This window comes from Eriocheir sinensis, chromosome 3 (genome assembly GCF_024679095.1).
Source record: "Eriocheir sinensis breed Jianghai 21 chromosome 3, ASM2467909v1, whole genome shotgun sequence".
Classification (NCBI taxonomy): Eukaryota; Metazoa; Arthropoda; class Malacostraca; order Decapoda; family Varunidae; genus Eriocheir; species Eriocheir sinensis.
This window is the reverse complement of record NC_066511.1, coordinates 8,932,497-8,949,585: the sequence shown is the minus strand read 5'-3', so window position 1 is coordinate 8,949,585 and position 17,089 is coordinate 8,932,497. Positions and strand designations below refer to the sequence as shown.

The 17,089-nt window shown below is 43.7% G+C and overlaps 1 protein-coding gene across 1 annotated transcript in view; it reads left to right on the top strand.

Annotated features, from left to right (window-relative positions):
- LOC127004575 (myosin-11-like) overlaps window positions 1-17,089 on the top strand; it is a gene marked incomplete at its 3' end in the record, with an annotated part of 78,143 nt that overhangs the window by 29,872 nt on the left and 31,182 nt on the right. Inside the window, 1 exon segment of the mRNA XM_050872456.1 lies at window positions 16,791-16,947. Within this exon segment, the coding sequence (XP_050728413.1) occupies window positions 16,791-16,947 (157 nt within the window).

Here is a 17,089-nt window from a genome sequence, read left to right as displayed (position 1 = left end):
CCCTTCCCCTACCTGCGTACGAGGTGTCTTGATTAACTCACGAAATCCCCAACCTGTCACCTGTCCTTAACCGTAATTTCTCTCTCTCTCTCTCTCTCTCTCTCTCTCTCTCTCTCTCTCTCTCTCTCCACTGCAATTTTATGCTTTTTGCTACATCCTATTTCTTTTTCTCTACTCCATGTTTTCACAAGTTCTTTTGTCTGTCCTTCATTTTATCCTCTCTCTCTCTCTCTCTCTCTCTCTCTCTCTCTCTCTCTCTCTCTCTCTCCTGGACCTCCTGTACTGTTGCCATATGACGGGTGGCGTTAGCATACGCCGCTCCCACCCATCCATCTGCATTCTGTGTGCACCGCTACGCTAACTTTAGCTCGACTCCTTCCTTTACCTTCGCTCCATGAATCTGTAGGGCACCGATACATTTTTTTCTCTCGTCGAGCCTGTGTTCTTGTATTTTCTGGAACGAAGCTGACTGCGAAGGGATTTGATCATTTATTTTCATGGGTGGGTAGAGCAAGCCGACCAGACGCCTAGTTGCCGTAGACACAAATCAGTGGGAATTAGATTTATATGTGGATGGAAAGGTCGGTAAATAATCCACTCATGAAATGCAGTGTGTAGGTCATCTGGTCTCTTGTAGTCTCCTTATATCCTTCTGTATCCCTGTAGATTGTTTTTACTTGCCTACTAATAATACACGAGGAGTAAGTAGATTTGAGTATACCTTTGCGGCAATGATGCAAGACCCCACATAGATTCTTCAGGTGTGGTCGCCCTACTTGCCTCTGATAATATTTCGGGATCTAAATAAAATAACTTGCTATAGTCTAAGTATTATGACTGCCTGGAAGTTCTAAGACTCGGAATTTCCTGGTTAAAGGGTTGGAGGGGTTGAGGATCTAGTCTGCTTGCCGTCGCCTCTTTCAGTAGCTCATCTTTAAGGTTCATGCAGTGTCTGGCGGGGGTAACAGGGAAGGAATCATTGGCAAAGGTCAGTGTGTCGGAACAAGAGAAACCCGGCATTACTACACCATACCAGACACATAGTTACTTACGTATGTAGATTTCGCTCGTAAACCGTTTGTGGGGAAGAGGTGAGACGTGGTGGTGGTGGTGAAGGTGTTTCTGATGAGAAATGGTGCAGTGTAGCGGTATTATGTGTAGCTGTAGGGTGTAGGGGAGGCTTGTTGCAGTAGTGGTGGAGCTTCTAGCGAAAAAGAAAGTAGACGTGTTTATATGGGTGAACTAGGAAGGGAGAGGTGGGGGTGGGTTGGCAGTTGAGGCATGCGAAAAGGTGGTGGGAGTTGGGGGAAAGGGAGTTGTTGAAGGTGGGGAGTTAGGTTGACTTGTGAAAGAATCAGGTTCTCCAGCCACCTTGGGACGGGAGTGAGGAGAGAGGGGCATGCCCGAGATCTGCCTGCCAGCGTGTATGGATCGAGGCTGCAGGAGAGAACGGGGGATTGTTTTGTCAGAGAGAGAGAGAGAGAGAGAGAGAGAGGTTGTGGCCATGAATGTTTTTGCTTGTTCTTGAAATTTTATTTATATTTGTTTATTAACTTTTTGAGGAGGTAGTCCACTCGTACACTTCTACACTCAGTGGCATACACTCCCTTCTTTAACACACACACACACACACACACACACACACACACACACACGTGTGTGCGTGTGCCGAGGGACCCTTACCCTTTGAGCATCACACAGCAAGCATTCAGGATAACTCGCAGCCAGTAGCAATTGGGAACACACACACACACACACACAGGCAGTCTTGTCCGAAAATGTAATGCAAGATAAAGATAACATTAAAGTAAGTTGTGTGTGTGTGTGTGTGTGTGTGTGTGTGTGTGTGTGTGTGCGTGCATATTTAAGATCTCCACTACTTATAATCCCTCATCTGGTGGCACTACTGGATCTTAGTGATGCCCTTGAGGCTCATGTTTTGCCAAGCTGCATATTATGAAGTCAAAGTCAGGGCTGGTAGGGAGCTTGCGGCTGATCGTCGGCCAATCAAAAGAGTCGATAAGTCACCCCACCGACTCGTCAGTGACGATCGAGTTGGTATGCAACTTCCTTCCTCTTCAACCACACTGCACCCGCCTCCAATTTCCATCACTACCACTTCTTTGACCGCCAGATTACAAGCACTCCCTTCCTGTGGTATTCTCTTGACATTAAATAAAATCCAACAGTATTAGCATGACCGATCCTGCAGCGATTGTGTGAATCACTTGAACATGCTAATGACTACATCCAACATAACACGTTTCGCTTGGTAATAGCATGTGCACACAAGCCAAGAAAAGGGACTGAAAATGAAGTAGCGATGTGGAAGCTCACGGAAGGCGAAAAAAAGTTCAGAAGTTGCCGTTTTATTGAGTTAACAAAGAGTAACATCTCTTAAATATGAAAATAGATCGCCGGCAACAAGTTTGTAGAACGCAACCGTTGCAGATCAGTTCATCACCGACGAGAGAGAGAGAGAGAGAGAGAGAGAGAGAGAGAGAGGCTAACGTATTGTGGGTTGTGCACTTCAGAGATTTTGTCCACCATACAAATAAGGAGGCATCACCATTGTGTGTGTGTGTGTGTGTGTGTGTGTGTGTGTGTGTTAAGGTAGGAAGGTTGGTGTGTGGGTGGATAGAGGGTGGTTAGGACAGGGAAAGAAGGATGTAAGGAGGAATGCAATGGGTAGGAAGGAAGGAGGAAGGAGGGGCCAAGGAGAAAGCCCTTCCTTCCTCCCCCGCTCCCCCCTTCATCCACGTCTTCCTGCCAAATACTCCGTGCCCTGCGCCTGGCAACATTCCTCTAGGAGTCTAGGATCACTGGCCTCCTCCTAGACCTCCTCCTCTTCTTCCTCTTCCTCCTACATGGCCCTCCACGGCGCCAGATTGTGTGTGTGTGCGCTTCCTTTACTTTCTTCATCTGTGGTCTGTTTATATTTACTCGTCCATATTTTTTCCCTTCTTTCTCCTCTTCTTAATCCCCCCCTCCCCCTTGTATTTTCTTCATTCTCCTCTTATTCATAGTCACAGTATTGATAATAAGTCAAACAACGGCAGTAAAGATGATAGTGTTGTTATCATTATTATTTTTGTTGTTGTTGTTGTTGTTTTTGTTGTTGTTAGATAAGATGTGGTGTATATTATTTTTGACGTAATAATGAAGTGTCAGTTACATTCAGCCTAGCCACACGAAATCTTGCATGTGGAGGATTAAGACTCTCTCTCTCTCTCTCTCTCTCTCTCTCTCTCTCTCTCTCTCTCTCTCTCTCTCTCTCGGTAGCTGTTACACTGCACTTCGACAACCACAGAAAAAGTCTTGAAGGATTAAGTCTCTCTCTCTCTCTCTCTCTCTCTCTCTCTCTCTCTCTCTCTCTCAGACGTTGGCTTGTCATCGCCACTGTTGAATCGTGACTCTTCGATGGACCACATTCTTGCTGGTGATAATCCTTGTAGCTCGTAATCCAACACCTTCCTCCTTCATCCCGTGCCTCCTCCTCCTCCACCTCCCATGCAATCCACATTTTTTCAGGCTCTAGTCGTCTTTGTCTAGACTTTGAGGTCTTTGTATATGCTAAAAATACGTCGTGATATCGTGTTCCTTTTAAAACATGACCTGAATAGAGTAATAGTGAGCTCCTGCAGACTGACTACTCCTCCTCAGGCCGCTTCTGGCTTTACCTTGCTGCGGTGTGAGCAATTGAATTAGAGCCGCTCGTCTGAAGGAACCAAATTAAAAGTCCTGTCGATTTTATTCTGTCCTCGTTTTGTCTTCGTTTTTTTCAGAGCCTTAAATAAACAAGCGCTAATTTAAGTCAGGATCATCGGTTTGGATATGAACTACCACCACCAGTGTTGCTAGCTCACCTAATCCACCCCTATGCAGCTACCCTATTTTTGACACTTTCTGACGCTTAACTACCACTATAGGACATCAGGAACTAACTATTTTAATGAGAAATATTAATTAATCTAGTTATTGAGGTGCAGGAGACGGTTTTGGGGTTAGAAATAGGTTAATATAATAGGCTAGGGGCGGAGATCTGGCACCACTGACCACCACTACTACTAATAATAATCATACCACCAATGATAATAACAATGTCCGAAGATTAGTTCCCTTGCACCAAGCACTGAGCAAACTAATTATTCTCCAGCGAAGTGATTCTGGAGGTAGGAGGGAGCGGGGAGCTTGGAAGCGTGTGGCCGGAACAGACACAGACGCGATAAATTTCCGGAAATGAGAGAGAGAGAGAGAGAGAGAGACTTGTAAACGTGTGTGACAAGAGGAGGATATGCAGCCGGATTCTCTCTCTCTCTCTCTCTCTCTCTCTCTCTCTCTCTCTCTCTCTCTCTCTCTCTCTCTCTCTGTTGCAGCTGGTTTACGTGAGCTGTCACTTACACAACGAGAGAGAGAGAGAGAGAGAGAGAGAGAGAGAGACTGTCCGAAGATGTCACAAAGACGTAGTATCACAGTTCACCGCCTCCTCCTCCTCATCATCATCATCATTATTCTCCTCATCCTCATCCTTCTCTGAGGTAGAGGTCATCCGTCTCTCTCTCTCTCTCTCTCTCTCTCTCTCTCTCTCTCTCTCTCTCTCTCTCTCTCTCTCTCGTTACGTGTCAATATAAATTTCCTTATGATTACGGTGCTTAAAGATCGCCTCCTCCTCCTCCTCCTCCTCCTCCTCCTCCTCTACCTCCTCCTCCCTCTACTACGCATCCTCGTCGTTTTACCTTCATCCTCTATCCATTCTCGCTTCCACCGCTTACACATATTTCTTCCTCCTCTTTTTTTTTTCTCTTTTTTTTTCACCTTCCCCGTCCAGAGTTCTGCATCTGCTCTCCCTCATTTTCTCTATTTATCAACATCTGTACTTCCTTTTCCTGTTTCCATCCAACCTCGTCTCTCTCTCTCTCTCTCTCTCTCTCTCTCTCTCTCTCTCTCTCTCTCTCTCTCTCTCTCTCTCTCTCTCTCTCTCTCTCAAAATCTCCATCATTCCCTTTCTTTCCATAATCCAGTTTTTGGAATTAAAAGAAATATGTGTGCGTGACGAGAGAGAGAGAGAGAGAGAGAGAGATTTTTTAGGCTTATAATCGAAGGCCTATTAATATTACAAAGGCTTCAGGCAGGCAGGTAGGCAGGATGTAGGTAGTAGGAGGTAGTAGGCCTGTGTTTGGGTAGGAGTGGGGTGGGGGTAGAGGCCGATTGGGTAGCTTGGAAATGGCTAAAGGCTTTATTATACTGGCCAGGGGCGGCAGGTGTGGAAGCTTGTTGTTGTTGTTGTTATTATTATTATTATTATTATTATTATTACTAGTCATATTATTTCTAGTAACTCTTTCTATCCTCATTTACTGTTGTTGATCACCGCTTCTATTACAGCTGTTGCCACTACTACTACTTTTACTACTACTACTACTACTACTACTTCTACTTTACTACTACTACCTTACTACTACTACTACTACTACTGCTTCTTTATTATTACTTCTACTACTAATTCTTTATTACTACTACTACTACTACTGCTACTACTACGACTACTACTACTACTGCTACTACTACTACTACCACTACCTTTTGCTTATCGTGATACAAGTAAACACTCAAGAAGTCGTCATCCCCATCTGGGTCTCGGGGGAAGCCAGAAACATATCCATCTTTTGCCAAATACGAGAGAGAAAAATGTTGGAGCAAGAAACGAAAGATCAACACACGGAGGCAGAAGAGGAATGAATGGTGGCGACGTGTGTGTGTGTGTGTGTGTGTGTGTGTGTGTGTGTGTGTGTGAACGGGAAGAGAGGGGGAAACATTACAATAAGGAAAAGAGTGCAAGTAAAGAAAAGGATAAAAGAGAGAGATTTGCAGGTGTGATATAGTCGATTCTCTCTCTCTCTCTCTCTCTCTCTCTCTCTCTCTCTCTCTCTCTCTCTCTCTCTCTCTCTCTCTCTCTCTCAGAATAGCTTCCTAAAGGTTAATTGATACAGAGGAACCAAGGCGGAAAAGGGAAAGGGAAAGGTGAGGGCGAAGCAACAGAAGGGGAAGAAAAGGTAGTTCTGCAGTGTGAAGGGGGAAGGATTGTAGAGGTTAAGAAGGGGGTGTTAGGAGCATTAAAGGAGGTACTGAGGGGAGTGTGTGGGAGGAGCGAAGGATGTTGAGACCGAAGGAAATGAGAATGGCGTTTAAAGTCGAAGGATTTAGTTAGGAGTAGGAATCGGGCGGGAGCGAGTAAAGGATTTTGGTAGGATATGCTGAAGTGGGATACGGGGAAGCATGAGAGAGAGAGAGAGAGAGAGAGAGAGAGAGAGAGAGAGAGAGAGAGAGAGAGAGAGAGAGCATAAAAATATACATGCAGCGTAGAAATCAAGAATGCCTTTTTTTTTTTTTTTAAGGAGGTTTATGTTGAGATTAAACATAGGAGTAAATATTAATAAACATTTGTAACACACACACACACACACACACACACACACACACACACACACACACACACACACACACACACACATCTTTGCAGATATCCCTTGTATCCTTCAATTTTTTTTTTTTTTTTTTTTACTCGGGGTTTTATAAAATGTATCTAGACTAGAGACTGGGTATCATTCTGTGTATATTAAACCCCCCAATCTCTCTCTCTCTCTCTCTCTCTCTCTCTCTCTCTCTCTCTCTCTCTCTCTCAAGTGGCCAAGTGCTTTAGCGATGATGGAATGGCTGGTACTTAGAAGAGAGAGAGAGAGAGAGAGAGAGAGAGAGAGAGAGAGAGAGAGAGAGAGAGAGAGAGAGAGATGCAGGTTAGGTCAGTGATGTTTCTATTGACCTTGGGTGGAGCGGTGCCCCCTCCCCTCACCTTCCCTCTCTCTCCCTCCCCCGTCCTGGCCCAACTCCAGCCAGTGTCAACCAGCCCCCTGCCCCCGTCCCCACCCCCTTTGCCCTGCCCCTTTTAACCCTGTCACGCATAAACCACCACCACCCCCTCCCTCTCCCCTCTTCATCCCCAACCCCCCTTAGCCCCCAAAGATTTACTGATAACACCGCTGCATGATTGTTGCTTGTGTACAAAGACGACGCCCTTTAAATTCCTTCTTAAAGCCTCTTATGTGAAGCGTTAAATGCTGAAGTGAATTATAATCATCCTGTGAATGTTTGACCTGAAGATAAAATTGAGATGATAATTATTACTCACGCTGCAAGGAATGATAATATTAATGCACTTTTTCTTCGATATGGCATAATTTACCCCTTATATCAGGACCTCCTTTATTTCCTTTCTTTGCCGGAGCAGTGCAGTAGCGTGCTTGAATAAGTTTTCGTTTAATATAATTTCTTTGTTTCACCCTTGAGCTGCCTCTTTAGTTAGCCGCGAAAGAAAGAATAATAATAAAAGATACGAGATTTATTTCTGTTTAGCGTTGGAAAAATATCACACTTCAACTATACTTGCTTATTTGTTTAGTTAGGGGCTTCATATGTTTTTTCTCATTTCATCATTTTTCTCGTTTTTTCTCATTTTCTGTTAGCTCTTCACCCCCAAAAGATACGAGATTTCCTCCTGTTTAGCGTTCGAAGATTATCACTTTAACTACTTGCTTATTTGTTTAGTTAGGGGGGCTTCATATGTTTTTTCGCATTTCATCATTTTTCTCGTTTTTTCTCATTTTCTGTTAGCTCTTCATCCCCAAAAGATACGAGATTTCCTCCTGTTTAGCGTTCGAAGATTATCACTTTAACTATACTTGCTTATTTGTTTAGTTAGGGGGGCTACATATTTTTTTTCTCATTTCATCATTTTTCTCGTTTTTTCTCATTTTCTGTTAGCGCTTCACCCCCAAAAGATACGAGATTTCCTCCTGTTTAGCGTTCGAAGATTATCACTTTAACTACTTGCTTATTTGTTTAGTCAGAGGGCTTCATATTTTTTTTTCTCATTTTCTCATTTCATCATTTTTCTCGCTTTTTCTCTTAGCTCTTCGACCCTCTAAAATACGAGACATTCTGTTCGGCCTTGGAAAATTATCACCGACTATTTACTTATTTGTTTAGGGGGGACCATATTTCTTTCTCCTTTAGGTTAGCTCCTCTTCATCCCCGCTACCCGTCCCCCCCCGCTTCCCCCCCTCCTCCCCACCACCAGGAAATACAATCAAGCGTACTCTATAAATACTACAAACAACACCAGTCAAGTTAAAGAGCGTGTCGCCAGCAAGGTATAAAGGTAGACACACACGAGGTACAGGCTTTATTCTGTGCTGCCGTCCCTTTAAATCAGAGAGAGAGAGAGAGAGAGAGAGAGAGAGAGATGAGGGGAAGGTTAGTGAGCCCAGACGCACCAAATATAGCTCCCTCCCCCTCCTTCTCCTCCTCCTCCTCCTCTTGATCTTCGCTTTTACCCCTCACACTCTACCCTGCTTTTCTCTCTCTCTCTCTCTCTCTCTCTCTCTCTCTCTCTCTCTCTCTCTCTCTCTCTCTCTCGGCGAGCGAACATTTCTGAATCGTTGCTTCTTTCTCCTGCAGAAGGGAAAGGAACGAAAATTTGTGGGAAAAAAGTTGGAGGAAAAAAAAAATTCACCATCGCAAAATAAAACTACCACAACTTCAGATACTACTACCATCACTACCGCTGTTAACCTATCTACTATTATCACCACTATTACTACTTCTATAACTTTCTATCATCTTTCACCCTACTACTAATTCTTCTACTACTACTACTACTACTATTACTACTACTATTACCAACATCTTTGCCATCAGTTTTAGTTTAGATGTTCGTTTCAAGTGTACGAATAAATATTTTTGAAGTCTGGGGGAAGAGAAAGAAAGGAGAGAAAAGGGAAGGGTGGGAGGGAGGAGGAGGAGGAGGAGGGGGGCGATGCATCCTAATTTATTAATGGAAGCTTCCCTGGAATTTGATGAGTTAACGGGATCTTCCACACCACACGGCTCATTCATTCTCTCTCTCTCTCTCTCTCTCTCTCTCTCTCTCTCTCTCTCTCTCTCTCTCTCTCTCTCTCTCTCTCTCTCTCTCGGTACAATAAGTCTGTGGAGCTTTGAAGATACATAAAAGGGGTTTAGTACAAAGTTTATCGAAGAGTTGGTGTGTGATAAGGGATAAGGATGGATGAGGAGGTGGCAGAGGGCAGAACATCATAGGTTGGTGGAGGGATGCGTGAAGTCAAGGAGAGTTAGTTAAAAAGAAAGGGAAGATGACAGAAAGAGTAGTGTCAGGGTATAGACAAAGCAGGATCGTTAGAGAGAAAAGGAGATTAAAAGAAAGGGGTTAAAATAGGAGTTGAATGGAGAGATTTTGAGTTAGAAAGAAAGAAAGGGAGGTTGACAGAAAGAGTAGTGTCAGGGTATAGACAAAGCAGGATCGTTAGAAAGAAAAGGAGATTAAAAGAAAGGGGTTAGATTAGAGTTGAATGGAGAGATTTTGAGTTAGAAAGAAAGAAAGGGAAGTTATCAGCAAGAGTAGTGTGAGGGTTTAGAGTTTAGACAAATGAAGACCAAGTTGGAAAGAAGAAAAGTACATTAAAACAAAGAGTTGAATGGAGGGATATAGAGGTAGTTAGAAAAAATAGTAAAGACAAGAGGGTAGTTTCAGGTTACATACTAAGGAAGACAAGTTAGGAGATTAAAAGAAGGGAATGAAAAGAAAAACAGGGAGACGAAATAAAGGAGAGGAAAGTTAATGAGACACAGATTGATACAGAGAGAAGAAAAAGAACAAAGATCGGAGGGGAAAGTCATTAGTTGAAGGACACGGGGCGGGCGGGGGCTAAATTTAAAGGGAAGGAAAGGGGAAAGGAGAAGGGGAAGAGGGAAATGAAGGGAGTGGAATAGCTTAAATCGTAAAGGAGATAAAAGTGAAGGAAAGTCTAGGAGTAAAACATAAAAGAGAGGAATGAAACTAATGAGAGAGAGAGAGAGAATAGTAAAATCGTAAAAGGAGATAAAAGTGAAGGCAAGTCTAGGAATAAAACATAAAAGAGAGGAATGAAACTAATGAGAGAGAGAGAGGAGGTAAGCTGTGGTGCACCTTGATACAGTGGCACCTTTGTCTGCGGCTCGGGGAGTGGGAGGAGGAGGAGGGGGGGAAGGGGGAGGGGGAGTAGGTGGTCGTGGTTTAGGAGGGGGAGGAGGAGAGGGACACTAAACCAGTTGGCACCGTGCATCCTTCTTTTCCTCCTCCTCTTCCTCCTCCTCCTCCTCCTCCTCCTCCTCCTCCTCCTCCAAGCCAAAGGGATTTAAAAGGAAGAAGGGAAGTTGTAGCCATGGCAACACTACATTGGGTTATAGTGGTTGTGGTGGTGGTGGTATTTGTAGTAGTAGTAGTAGTAGGGATGGTGGTAATGGGAGCAACACCAGTAGTAGTAGTAGTAGTAGTAGTAGTAGTAGTGGTGGTGGTGGTGATATCTCTCTCTCTCTCTCTCTCTCTCTCTCTCTCTCTCTCTCTCTCTCTCTCTCTCTCTCTCTCTCTCTCTCTCTCTCTCTCTCTCTCTCTCTCTCTCTCTCTCTCTCAACTTCCTCTCGTCTATCTAATCCGAGTGATAAGATAGTACCCAAGCATTAAAAAATGAGACAAACAAAAATGAAGAGAGGAAGAGGAGGATAAGTACGATAAGAAGACGAAGTGGAGGAGGAGATGTGGAGCAATAAAAAAAATAAAATAAAAAAAAACGATAAAAACTACATGTATTAAAGAGAACGAACAGAGGAAGATGCATAATAAAGAGCATGAAGAGAAAAACAAAAACTGCAAAGGAGAGGTAAGGAGAAAGTGAAAGACCAGGAGATGCACAGATAAAAAGAGAAGGAATATCATAATTACAAAGCACACACACACACACACACACACACACACACACACACACACACACACACGTTCTTCTGGTTCCCGTAGCCTAACACGTCCACTCCGTCATCATTTAAAGAAGAAGAATAAACAAAAGCGTCTGTCTAGGAATGCAGGGACGGGGAGAACGATAGCTTGTGTAATGGCAGAGAAAAGGAGTCTATTAGAGAATGTTTTAAATTTCTTTCTCTCTCTCTCTCTCTCTCTCTCTCTCTCTCTCTCTCTCTCTCTCTCTCGTACAGGCAGAAGGTCGGGTGTAGTTTCTCTTCCTTTCAAAACTTTTCCTTCCTTCCTCCTGTCTTCCTCCTTTCAGTATACCACTTAAATAATTAGGTTTCCGTTCCTTTCTTTCCCTTCCCATCCTTTCCTTTCCATTCCATTCCAATCCCTTCCCTTCAGTTCCTCTTCTCATCCTTTCCTTCCCTTCACTTCACTTCCCCTCCTCTCCATTTCCCTTCACGCCCCTCTACAGCCCTCCCTTTCATTCCCTTCCTTTTCCTTACCGTTCCTTTCCCTTCCCTTCTATTTCCTATCCATCCTCTCCTTTGTCTTCTCTTCCATTTCATTCCATTCCCTTATCTTCCTTTCCTTTCCCCTTCCTTTCCCTACCATTCCATTCCTTTTCCATCCCTTTCACTCTATTCCCGTCCTATTCCTCTCTTCTCCACGCCCCTCCCCCCGCTACGGTGAGAGACAGATAGGGTGCAGCGGTAAAGGGGAGGTGGGAGGTGAAGGGAGGCATGGAGGAAAGATGGAGGAAAGTAAAAGAGATACAAGTTCAAGTTCACGTTTGTCAGATGTCGCCCGCGGCCCATTTTCCTATATATAACATTCTCTCTCTCTCTCTCTCTCTCTCTCTCTCTCTCTCTCTCTCTCTCTCTCTCTCTCTCTCTCTCTCTCCTGTTTTTCGTCTTTCCTTTTCTTATTTTTCTTTTAATTTCTTCCTTCCTTCATTGCTCTTCTACTTTGTCTTTATTCCTTCTCATATTTTAACTTTCGACTTTTTTTTTTCTTTCTCTGGGGTCGTCATGTGGTTCGTCTTATTGAAGTGTTAAATGGTTACCGTCTCTCTCTCTCTCTCTCTCTCTCTCTCTCTCTCTCTCTCTCTCTCTCTCTCTCTCTCTCTCTCTCTCCCTCTCTCTCTTTTTTTTTTTTTCAACGTTATTTTACCTCTAGTTTCTTGCCTTCAGTGACTTGTTTGTTTCTGCAGTGACTTTCTTATTTACTTTCCTTCGAGATTTCAAGATTTAGTACATATATATATTTTACCTTTTTTTTTTTTTTTTCCTTGACTTCGATTTTTTTTGTCCCGCTTTCTTTCTTTTTCCCACCTTTCCGCATTTTTTTCTCGAGTTCAATGACTTGTTTGTTTGTTGAGTGACTTTTTTGTTTGTGTTTTCCTTCAAGATTTCATTTATGGGCAGGGAACTATTTTTTTTTCTTGCTTGCCTTAAAAATCTTTGTTTACTCAGCTCTCAATTAGGAAAGGTGTGTGTGTGAGAGAGAGAGAGAGAGAGAGAGAGAGAGAGAGAGAGAGAGAGAGAGAGGTGGGGGACGCTATTAAATGCTGTCAGGAGGGGAAAAAGGAAAAAAAAACGTGTAAGGGGGTGTGAGGAGAAGGAGGAAGAGGAAAAGAAGAAAAGTAGTAATGGGAAAGGAATGTTAGAGAGAGAGAGAGAGAGAGAGAGAGAGAGAGAGAGAGAGAGAGAGATTACTGCACTCTCAGGAACCATTATCAGCAGCATGAGATAATAGACGTCTTAATCTTATCTTGGTGAGCGTGTGACTCTCTCTCTCTCTCTCTCTCTCTCTCTCTCTCTCTCTCTCCTACACAAATATGACTTTCTTAATTGAGAGGCGAGCAAACAAAGATTTAAGACAAACAAGAAGGGGGAAAAAAAGAATGTTCCCTGTCCATAAATTAAATCTTGAAGGGGAAAAAAAATAGAAAAGTCACTGAGCCAACAAAGCCAGTCACTGAATGCACGGAAAAAAAACTGGAGTCGTTAAAAAAGAAAAGAAAAAAGCGGAAGAAACTGAAGTAAAAAAAGGGGGGGGGGTAAAAAATGTGTATGTAGTTTGATGTTTACCTCCTATGTAGATTTTTTTTTTTTTTCGTGGATGTGTAGCATTTTAGTGTGTGTGTTGGGGGAGCGCATCAAAAATCTGTCTACTTTTTTTCTTCCACTTATCCTCCTCTTCCTCCTCCTCTTGTGCCTCTGCCTCTCACCTTATCTCCCCCTGTCATTCCTAACCTTTGAGTCACGGTAGCTTTGGTTCTTATCATCTGATTTCCGAACAATTATTTTTTGTATCGCAACGTACAGAGTATAAAAACCTGTGTGTGTGTGTGTGTGTGTGTGTGTGTGTGTGTGTGTGTGTGTGTGTGTGTGTGTGTGTGTAATTGGTCTAGTAATGTTAGTTGAAGAATTTAATTACCCATAGTTTAGTGTAATGGCTTTCACTCTAATTGGATGTTTTCAGTCAGTCACGAATACACTCAACCGTTAAACACAATTATTGACTTTTGTGTGTGTGTGTGTGTGTGTGTGTGTGTGTGTGTGTGTGTGTGTGTGTGTGTGTGTGATGTGGTGGGGGGGCAGAAGAGATTACACTAACATCAAACATCAAGGTGGAGAACATTAGGAAAGGCATTCGTTCTACAGTGGCCCAGTGATGAATAATGATGATGATGAGAAGAAGGAAGAGGAGGGTGATGTGTTAATTTTACTACAGTGTTGGTTTGACGTCAACGAATCCATAAGGCGTGATATTATTTTGACACCCTCACAAGCTCGAATCAGAGAGGAAAGGGGGGAAAAAAATATAGGAAAAAAATAAACAGTAACAAGGTCAAGTGCGCGGTGACATGAAGGGCGCTGATTCTGTGCCCCACTTGGCCGTCATGCTTTATATATATGTGCGGCTGGTTAGCTACTTGGCAGGGAGTGAATGGACCTTTTTACATGGGGCCGGATGTGGATTGGGGATGGGGGGAATGAGGGAAAAGGCCACCTCTTCCTCTTCCTCCCCCTCCTCGTCTTCCTCTTCCTCCTCTCTCTTCTTCCTCTTCCGTTCTTATTATTATCTATCATACCTTTCTTCCTCCTCCTCCTCCTCTTCTTCCTTCTTCTTTCTCTTCCGTTCTTATTTTTATCCATCATACATTTCCTCTTGAGCTCTTCCTTTATGAGAGAGAGAGAGAGAGAGAGAGAGAGAGAGAGAGAGAGACGAACTGGCATCCTGATTTAAAGTTTCCTTACTGACTCGAGCAAGCTGGCAGGCCGATCACACTGCATCACGTCGCTGGAGAAAGTGGTGACAAGGAAAAAGATGTCTATAAGCTACGTTACGGCCCTCGTTGTGGCTCTATTCTCAACCTCTTCAAGGCTTACACACCCACACATTGGCCAAGGCTTTCGTAGTGGTTGTGGGTATCTCCATGGGTAGTTTTATGAGCCTAGTGATAGTTTGACGTGACTTCTGCATAAAGAACGTGGAAAACAGACATGAGAAACCTACTAATCTCCTTGGTGGCCCTTGTAGACAGTTGTTGTGAAAACGGAAAGCGTCTTAAGATTGGTATTATAAGACTTTCCCTTCTCACATCACCTATTTCTAAAGGTTAAAGAGGGGGTCAGTCGGGTTCTAATGAGTGTTTCTTTAGGTTCACGGTACTGAGGAAGGGTCAAACTACCACTTGGGTCATAAAACTACTCCTGGAAATTACCACAACTCCTACCAAAGCCTTGTCAAATCTGTGTTCTTGGGCGGCGAAGTGTCTTGTAACGCGACCCTAAGAATCCCAACTCGAGTATACAGATATGGGTTTCAGTTTTTTCTTCACCGCGGAGGAACAGGAAGCCGCAAGAGATAAACAAGTGCAAGGTGATGGGGGCTGCAGCGTAGTAGGTGTGTAGAAGGAAAGAATGTGTAGCCTATGCCGAGGGATGGATGCGAAAGAGGTGGATGGTGTTTACGATCTCCTGCTTCTGGGGATGAAAGAAGAATCAAAGAGAAGGAAACGTGTTGATGGAGGAGAGTTGTTAGCGAGAGAGAGAGAGAGAGAGAGAGAGAGAGAGAGAGAGAGAGAGCATCGTCTTCTTACCTATCTCTACAGTCTACACACACACACACACACACACACACCGACAGGTAGATAATTAGAGGCAGATATATAGCACAGAGTCAAGTGTGGGGTTGAGAGCCGAGGCGAAAAGGAAAGGAATGGAGGAGGAGGAGGAGGAGGAGGAGGAAAGCGGATGTTTGCCAGTTAGGTATTTGAGTGTTAAGCATGACGTCAGCTGTGTGTTTACTGACGTCACTACTAACGACCACCACAACTACCAGCATATACCACTACCACCATAGCTACAACCATTGCCGCCTGCAGTACTCACCACCAGTAGAGCAGCTTGTTCTTACCATTTATACTACCACGACGACTACCACTATTACTACAACCACTACCACCCACCACCAGCACCACTACCACCACTTCCTTACCACCGCTACACGACCACCTAGCCGCTGCCACCTCGACTGTAACTTCCACCGTCAAAACTCCTACCGCTGTTTCGACCCCGACCACTAGAATATATCCACCACCACCACTACTGCTTCCGTGCACCACTTCTATATAGTTACCGGCACTGCTGCTAATACTATACGACAAATTTTTTTTTCCTTCCTAACACGACTGTTCACAACCAACAGTACAACCACAACCGTATTCACATGTACTGTCGCCACTACTGCTACTACTACTACTACTACTACTACTACTACTACTACCACCACGTATAAAGAAAATCTGGAAGAATGCGTTTGTGTTACTTTAGCTGTGTGTGTGTGTGTGTGTGTGTGTGTAAATGTTGACGGTCCCGACTTATATGGTAAAATAAAGTCTGGACTTCCTTTTACACACACACACACACACACACACACACACACACACACACACACACAGAGATTGCACCCACATACTCATTCCCTTGAAGAGGTTCCGTCAGGAGAGAGAGAATAAAAGTTTAATTCCCCGCTGTTTCCATTTAAACTTTTCCCTCAGTACGCGGCGCGGCTGGGAGGGGTGAGTATGAGGGCTGGAGAGAAGGAAGGAAGGAAGTGAATGAAAGTCCTGGAAAATAATAATAATAAAAAAGTTCCCACCTCATTAAGAGATGTTTCCCCCAGTTCCATCCGTCCCCGTTTTCCTTCTGCTTTGAATATTGATGGTGATGTCGAGTAGCGGGCTTTTTTTATTATTTTCCTTTTTTGTGCCCTTGAGCTCTCCTTTGTTGTAAAAAAAAAGTGTTGATCCATTTGTTGACATGGTTTTGTGTTTTTCCTACCTTTACTTTTTCTCTTTCTCGCTCTGTAACTTTCATGTTTTACGGATTTCTAATAGGTTCAAAGCCCTCCCTTTTTTATTTATTTATTTATTTATTTATTTTTTTTTTTTTATCTTCCCATTTCACCTCATCATTTTCTTCCGTCTACATCCTGAAGGAGCAGAAGACCAACTTTTGACCTATCACTTCACACACTTTCCATTCTTTCGCATTTTCTCTTAATTAACGGAAGAAGAGCAAAGTTTCACCTCTACTCTACCTATAAGGCATTTTCCGCGCCTTAAGCATGAAGAACAGCACTTAACCTCCACCGTATCAAAACCTTTCCCTTTGTTCGCATCTTCACCCATAATAGAAGAACATCGTTTCATCTACCTCTATCACAATCCTTTCATTTTCTCGCATTTCTACTCTTAGTGGAAGACCAACGATTAACCTCTGCTCTATCAAAACCTTTACATTTGTCCCCATCATCTATCTTAATTTAATGGAGGGACAACGTTTAAGCTAGCCTCCTTCACAACCCTTCCATTTTTCCGCATAAATAAAAGACCAACACTTAATTCTGCTCTCTCCCCCCACAGACCTACTCCGGCCTCTTCTGTGTGGTGGTCAACCCGTACCGCCGGCTGCCCATCTACACGGAGAAGGTGATTGACATGTACAAAGGCAAGAAGCGACACGAGATGCCGCCCCACGTCTTCGCCATCACAGACTGCGCCTACAGGTCCATGCTTCAAGGTACGTGGAGGCCTAGGGGTGTCTTTTTTCGCTGAACGTGTGGCTCAGGCCCGTTTTCTCAGACGCTTTCTCTGGTCAAACAACAAAATTCTAAAGCCCACAGATTAGTCGAGTTTTCAGAAGTGTCGTTCACATTCATGGT